Here is a 7,345-nt window from a genome sequence, read left to right as displayed (position 1 = left end):
CGTGAGGACATTACTGTGGGACTATATATGCGGGCCAATGTGGACAACTAATTCTAAGAGTTGGTCGACATCACTGTGTAACTGCGTGATTTGTGCATGAGACCCGTTTATCTACAACCGACCCACTCTGCCATTTGGCGAAACCCAACAAGGATTTTATAATTGTTATCCATCATTTCAAGTCTCTCTTTGCTTTTGCTCCTCAAGACTCTATCCCCTTTTCGAGGCCCAGAGCTAAAAGTATACCTCGGCTGATTTACGGTATACCCCATTCCCCAACCCCAAATGATCGTCTTTTTTCCACGGCGAACAATGCCAAACCTCAGCTCTGGAATTTAATGTTTTTCTTCTCTTTTGTATTCCTTTTGGTAAGCTAACTCTTTTTGTGTGTTTAACAGCTCACTCATGAGTCATATTATCTGAAGTACTCAGAATCAGAAAGTATTTAAAATTATTATTTTTGCTATGCTCCATTAAGATATGGTAACGATTTAACAACTATATCTAAATAAACGTTCATGCTACATGTATTGAACCCATTGTGCAATATTGTGTGTGCGCGCGCGCGCGCGCGTGTGTGTGTGTGCGTGTGTGTGTGTGGTTGTGTTTGGTGATGGAAATGTAAATTATTTGCCGAAAGAGGCACATATTCTGCATGTGAAACACGATTATAAATCCTCAAGGGCGAACTTTTCTACTTTTGCAATGACAAGATGCACCCAGTACAAAATGTCTTTGCTAAACGAGACAGCATAGAGAGCAAAGTAACTGCACTCACGGTTAGCTGGTGACATCATGGAAACTCTATGCGGTCAGAAGTTTCACCGTCTCAGGCGAGTAAGTTGCAGATACCCACGTTATCGCGTTTAACGTTTAAGTGAAAAGTAAGAAAGTTAACTTAAGTAAACTACTTGTAAAGCAATTTCTGAAAAGTATGTGTTTCTGTACTCAGGATATGTCATTCAAGAACACATATATATCAACCATTTTTATATCACTTAAATACCTGTTTTAAATATTCGAATATTTTTCGATGAGCATTGTATAATTGCGATTTGTCACCCTAGGCAGGATAAAATTTATAGACACAAGCTTTTCTGCAGTTGTTGAAAATGCAGAGCTGCAGTACACCAAACGCTGAAGCAACTCAGCACCTTAGGCAACATCTATGGAAATGAATAAACAGTCGACGTTTCAGACCGAAACCTTTCATCAGAACTGAACTAGACAAAATAAAGTCAATGCCAGGAGAAAAACTCTCTTATAATCCGCCGAACAAATGTATTGTGAAAACGTCCAGCTGGAAATATTGTCGATAATTTCCAGCTAAAGCAGTTGCCCGTCGGAATTTAAGTGATATCACTTAAGTTTATGATAAGATATTGAGAAGGACAAATTGCCTTGTATGAATGTAAGCACAAATCCTAAAAAAATGCTAGAGAAGTATTGCTTATATATGCCTAGTATTTTCTGTCCTTTTAAATTCTCGGAATGCTAAATGGCGAATTAAGTGTTACCGTGTTATCATCTGTATACTAACAAGAGCAGAGATATGGAATGTGGAGAAAAGTTTTTTTTAAATGTTTAACTTTAAATACGGAAGAAATCTTCGCAATCTCAGTTAAAAAAAAAGTTATATTGAAATTGTGAATGCTGACATTTTATCATGGTACATTTATTTAATACTGCATTGTCAAAGCGTATCAGAACTGTTCCACAGCAGAGTCGATGAACAAAATGAGAATTGAAGATAATTTTTGAGTTAAATGTTGAAATTGTTCGAGCGTGAAGGCTTGAGAGATGCTATTCAGGAAAAAAAATACTCATATTGTACTAATTGGCTAATTGGCGACCATTTGGAGTTTGTTCTAGGATCGCGAAGTTTCATGATATTTATAAATGACAAATACGAAAAAACAAGGTAGCAAATAAGCTGGGTAGTATTTGCTGTGCATGAGCTGAGTGTGGATGGAAGCAAATTTAGAGTCCACACCAACTCAGGAAGCAGCTGTGGAAAATGTCAGATTAAGATTTTTCGAGTTTACTGCGTGGTGAATGCTCCCCAGCCTACTTTTTCTCCACAGAAGGTGCCAAACTAATGGGGTATTTCCAAAACCTTCTATATTTACTTTTCTTCTCTGTTGTTCAATTTGTGTTAATTATGTTGTGAGTTGCAACCCAGCAGAACCTATTAGTAATCTTGGGAAGATATCAGAACAATATTATCTGCAGCAGCTCTCCGTCTTCCAGATCATGGGAATATTTGGGAAATTCTACAGGAGGAGGCCATGTACATTATTGGTTTACCATTCCATCATAGGATGATATCTAGAGGGTTGAGGTGTATAAATGACCTGCACATATCAAACATAGAAGGAACTTGAGTGTTATGGTCTGGTCCGTGAAGTCCGCATTCCTGTTCATGGTCCGGTCCACCCATCCTTGTTCCGGGTTTTCCTGTTTTCTCCCTTGTTCTGTTGGGTGCCTTAATTGAGGATCCCGATTCTCGTTGCGGGCTGGCACATACATATCTCTCAAACCAAGGATTCCCTGCTGGACTTTTCCCTTCCCCTCCCCTGGCAGTTACTTTGGCGGTTCATCTCAACAGTTACTTCGGCACTAACCTTCGTCTGTAATCTTCGTCTGTTACCTTCGCCTGCTACCTTGCCTGCAACCTCCCCTGCGTCCTCGCCTGTATCGCCGTCTAGCTCCACCGCCGGCGTGAGACCGGCGCCTTGCCACGTCAAGATAAAGAACTATCTATCGTTGAGTTTAGAACTGTCTCTTTGTGCCCTTGTGTTAGTGTCCATGTCAAAGAAGGGTCCCAGCCCTAGGTCCTGTTCCAAAGGAGGGGTCCTGACTCTGGGTAGAGCCACGGCCCTAAGTCCTGTTCCCAAGGAGGAGACTTAGCTCTGTGTTCTGTGTACGAGTCTTAACCCTATGCCCTGTCCCCAAGGAGGGGTCCTGTCTCTTTGTTCTATGTTCCTGTGCTCAAGTCCAAGGCTCTGTGTTCCTGTGTTCCAAGACCAAGTCCAGGAGCCGTGTTCCAGCCCTGTCTAAGTCTGAGCTTCGTATTCACTTCCAGTCCATGTGCCTCGCCCAGCCAGGTACCGGACATTCCTCGTCCTGTTCTGGATCGTCCCCATCCGAATGCTCGGCAGTTTACCTCGGCAAGTATCCTCGGCAGTCATCCTGGCCCCGCGTCCAAGAAACCATCCCGGCCCTGCGTCCAAAAAAGGGTCCCGGCCCTGCGTCCTAGTAAGGGTCCCGGCCCTGCGTCCTAGTAAGGGTCCCGGCCCCGTGCTCCAAGGAGAAATCCAGGTCCCGTACCCAAGTGCCCAATTAAGACGAGTCCAACAGCCCCGTCCTGCCCCGGAGTACCTCGTCCAATCCCCGTCCAAGGCTCTGAGCGTCCAGTCCACGTCCAAGGCTCTGAGCGTCCAGTCCACGCTCAAGGCTCTGAGCGTGCAGTCCACGTCCGAGGCTCTGTGTTCCTGTCTTCCAAGACCAAGTCCAGCCGCCGTGTTCCCGCCCTGTCCAAATCTGAGCTTCGGGTCCTCATCTAGTTCCAGTACCTGGCCCAGCCCAGGTGTACCTCGCCCACAAGGTGCTGGAGATCCCTCGTCCTGGGCTGGAGATCACTCGTCCTGTGCTGGAGATCCCTGGTCCTGTGCTGGATTTCCTTCCTCCTGTCCAGGAGTCTCTTCTAGTCCAAGCCTAGTCCAAGAACCTCGTCCTGTCTAAGTCCAGGCTTTGTGTTCTCGTCCTGTCCATGTGCCTGGTCCTGTGCAGGGTTTTCCACGTCCAGTCCTGTAGCCACGCCCTGTCCGATATCCTAGCCACGTCCAATCCTGTAGCCACGTCTTTTCCTCGCCTAGATCCGGGGTCCGATCCCGAGTCAAGACCCAGTTTCGGGTCCGTGTCCAGTCTCTGGCTCGGAGTCCTAGTCCAGGTTCCTTGTTCCTAGTTCCACGTCCGGTTCCCTTCCTTCTAGCCCAAGTCCTAGCCTCGGCCCTGAATCCTGGTCTCGTTCAGTCCTGTTCCTAGTACTGCAGTGTCTGTGTCTTTGTGACAAGGGCCTGTCACTGACTACGGGCGGCACATGGCGCACTCGGTAAAACACTCATCCCCTGCAGTAATAGTGACTGGGTCTGAACCAGAGCTGCTGCATGGAGCTGTCTCATATAGAGGCAACAGCAACCTGAACAGGTGTGCTGATGGTGGAGCATACCATCTTTAATTGGATAATTTAGATAATTAGCTTTTGGTTGATCTAGGGGGAGGGGTTTAGCAGTTATAAAGTTATAAGCCTCAGGTTTGGGTTTTTGTTTTCTTTTGTGTTTAGTCTGAGGGAAGCTATATATATATATTCCAGTTTTTGTCTTGTTTTGAGGTAAATAAAAGCAGCTTAATGTATTTTTGGCCCCAAGCCACCTTGTTATTTTTCGTAAACAATTGACCCACAGCTTTTTGTGACATATGGTGGCAGTGGTGGGATGGCCAGTCGCAAAACTAAGCGTGCTTTTAAAAAACGAACTGGGCTACGGTCTCAAAACCAGCAACTTCAGATGAAGAATGAGGATGAGTGGGAGACAGCGGAGACGTCAGAGGAAAAGGCACAAGGGGCATGATCCAAAACCCGACAACTGCAGCCTGGGCCTTGGCCGGAAGGTGGTCCCTCAACCCGAGAGGTGGTAAATCTCTTCATGTACTTTTTAGCCGCCCAGCAGAAGAGAGATGATATTCTCCAAGAAGAGCTCACTGGAGACCTCCCGACAGCCTATCCTACAGCCATCCCTAGCAGGGCAGTCCCCCACAGCAGAAGCTGGGAGACTTAGACTGGAACTTCCAACTCCAGCGCCCAGAAGGGGAGGCTAACCTGACACCTCCGACTTTGGGCAATCGTTGGTGTCTTCCCCTGACAGACTGGGTGATCCATCTGTTCACCCTCCAGTAGTCCAGCGTAAGGAGCCCAAGATACCAGTGGTTGATACCAGTGTATCAACAAGATGAAGACAATGAAAATTTCCTTCTACATTTTGAACGCATGGCAAAAACATGGCAGTGGCCCTGGGAGGAGTGGTCCTGTCGACTAATTCCCCTGCTGACCGGGAAAGCCCTGGAGGCCTACACGGCCAGGGATAAAGACAAGTCTAACTGTTGTACGGACTTGAGGGAGGCGCTGCTGGCCAAATTTGACATCTCTTCAGAGGCCTACCGTCAACAGTTCCGGGCCACCTCAACACCATCTGGGGAGACACCGACAGAGACGTATCACCGGCTGAGGGGCCTCTGTCGTCGCTGGATGCAGCCACGGCAGAGGAATAAGGATCAGCTAAGGGAGACCATAATCCTGAGCAGCTGCTGCAGGTGCTTCCTCCAGACATCAGGACGTGGGTGAGAGAACATGAACCGGAGGATGGACTGACGGCAGCGAAGTTGGCCATGCAGTATTTAAACGCCAGAAACTGGGCTCCGTCACGACCAACACAGGTGGATTCCAGGAACTACAACCGCCCCAGGGACAGCTTTACGAAGAACTTTGATCGCAATCGAGGGGCAAGTGACAAGGAACACACTACTCAGTCATTTACTAAGACTGCCAGGACAGGGAGGGAGAGTCAAGATCTGTTCCAGTAAAAGTTAATGGTAAACTTTTACTGCTCTCCTTGATTCTGGTAGTTCCATGTCATTCATAAGAAAATGTTGTGTGCACTATGCTGTTGACTACAGCCAGCGAACAGAGGTTTTATTTGTACTTAGTGACTGTAAGCCAGAGCCCCAGATAGAACTTACAGTGGAGGTAGATGGACAAAAGTATCTGATGACATTGGGGTGGTGGAAAATTTACCAGTGGAGATGTATTTGGGGTGGGATTTGCCTGTTTTGTATGATCTCCTAAGCAGGCGTAGAAGTCTCTGTAATGCTCGTGAACCTGTGGCAGAACCCAAAATACATGTCTCCTGTTTTGTCATGACACGGTTCCAGGCAAAAACCCAAGCTCAGTCTGGAATGCAACCTTTGCCAGACCAATGTGGTAGTCCATGCAATGCTGGAACCAAAGGGCCTAGAAAGACACGTCGGCAACGGCGGTGAGAGAAACACACTGGTACGCCTTTATCTTATGAAATGCCTGAAAATGCAGTGACAGATGTTAAGTGGGAAGTGCCAGACAATATCACCATGTTACAACAGTCTGATCCTTTGTTAAAGTCTCTGTTAACCAAGGTCTTAACCTCTGCTAATGAAACCGCCCATGTAGGTGGTTCAGTGTATGTCCTTCAGAACGGCATCCTTTATCAAGGAGAGGAGCCAGGCAACAGGAGGTTAGTGGTGTTAAGTATTTGCAGGTTACTTATACTACACCTTGCACATACCATTCCCTGGGCAGGACACTTAGGTCACCATAAGACATATCTCAGGTTGGCCTTTTGGTTCTTTTGGCCTTCAATGTACACTGATTTGCAGACTTATTGCAAAACGTGCCCAGAGTGGCAAAAACCCAGTGATGTCCGTAAATCAGACCGAGTACCCCTCCAATCCAGGCCAGTGATTACCACCCCATTTAATCGGATTGCAATGGACATTGTGGGGCCCCTGGAAAAAAGCTCAGAAGGATATCAGTACATTCTTGTTGTATGTGGTTATGCCACACGATTCCCTGAAGCTTTTCCTCCCCGGTTAGTAACCACTCCAAGACTGATCAGTGCTCTTGTGCAGCTCTTGTCCATCTCTTTTCTCGTGCAGGCATCCCGGAGGAAATCCTGACCGACCAGGGAACTCGGACCAAGGAGTTGGGCATAACCGCTATCAGGACATCTCTTTATCACCCAGAGACAGATGGCCTAGTGGAGAGGTTTAACCAAACCCTCAAAAGGATGCTCAGAAAGTTTGTATCTGATACAGGGAAGGATTGGGATACGTGGTTACCCTTTTTGCTCTTTGCCTACTGGGAAGTGCCTCAGGTACCTACCGAATTCTCTCCTTTCGAGCTGCTCTGTGGTTGGTCAGTCCAGGGGCCCCTGGATCTGCTGAAACAGAACTGGGAGGAGCAGGTGGCAGGTAATACTGTAGAGGGGCAAAGTGTTGTACAATATGCCCTCCAACTGAGGGACCGGTCGGAGGGTACCGAGCGGAGGCCAGACTCAACCTCCTGGAGGCTCAGAAGACTCAAAAGCGGTGGTATGACCTGCAGGCATGCCAAGGTGAGCTCAAACCAGGTCAAAAGATCTTGCTGCTCCTGGCCACCTTAGCCAGCAGGCTGTTGGCCAAGTAGCAGGGACCTTTTGAGGTTATAAGGAGGATGAGGCCTACAACATATGAGAGCCTGCAGCCGGAGAAGGGG

The 7,345-nt window shown here is 47.3% G+C and overlaps 1 protein-coding gene across 1 annotated transcript in view; it reads left to right on the top strand.

The window, feature by feature from the left end:
• Positions 1 to 760: 760 nt before the first annotated feature.
• LOC134356443 (tyrosine-protein phosphatase non-receptor type substrate 1-like) overlaps positions 761 to 7,345 on the top strand; it is a 35,412-nt gene continuing 28,827 nt past the window's right edge. The window contains exon 1 of the mRNA XM_063067393.1: positions 761 to 837. Within this exon, the coding sequence (XP_062923463.1) occupies positions 807 to 837 (31 nt within the window). The 5' untranslated portion in view covers positions 761 to 806. The remainder of the gene's footprint in view (positions 838 to 7,345) is intronic.

This window comes from Mobula hypostoma, chromosome 14, assembly GCF_963921235.1.
Source record: "Mobula hypostoma chromosome 14, sMobHyp1.1, whole genome shotgun sequence".
NCBI classification, from domain to species: Eukaryota; Metazoa; Chordata; class Chondrichthyes; order Myliobatiformes; family Myliobatidae; genus Mobula; species Mobula hypostoma.
The sequence above is the reverse complement of the archived record's forward strand: the minus strand, read 5'-3'. Positions and strand labels throughout refer to the sequence as shown.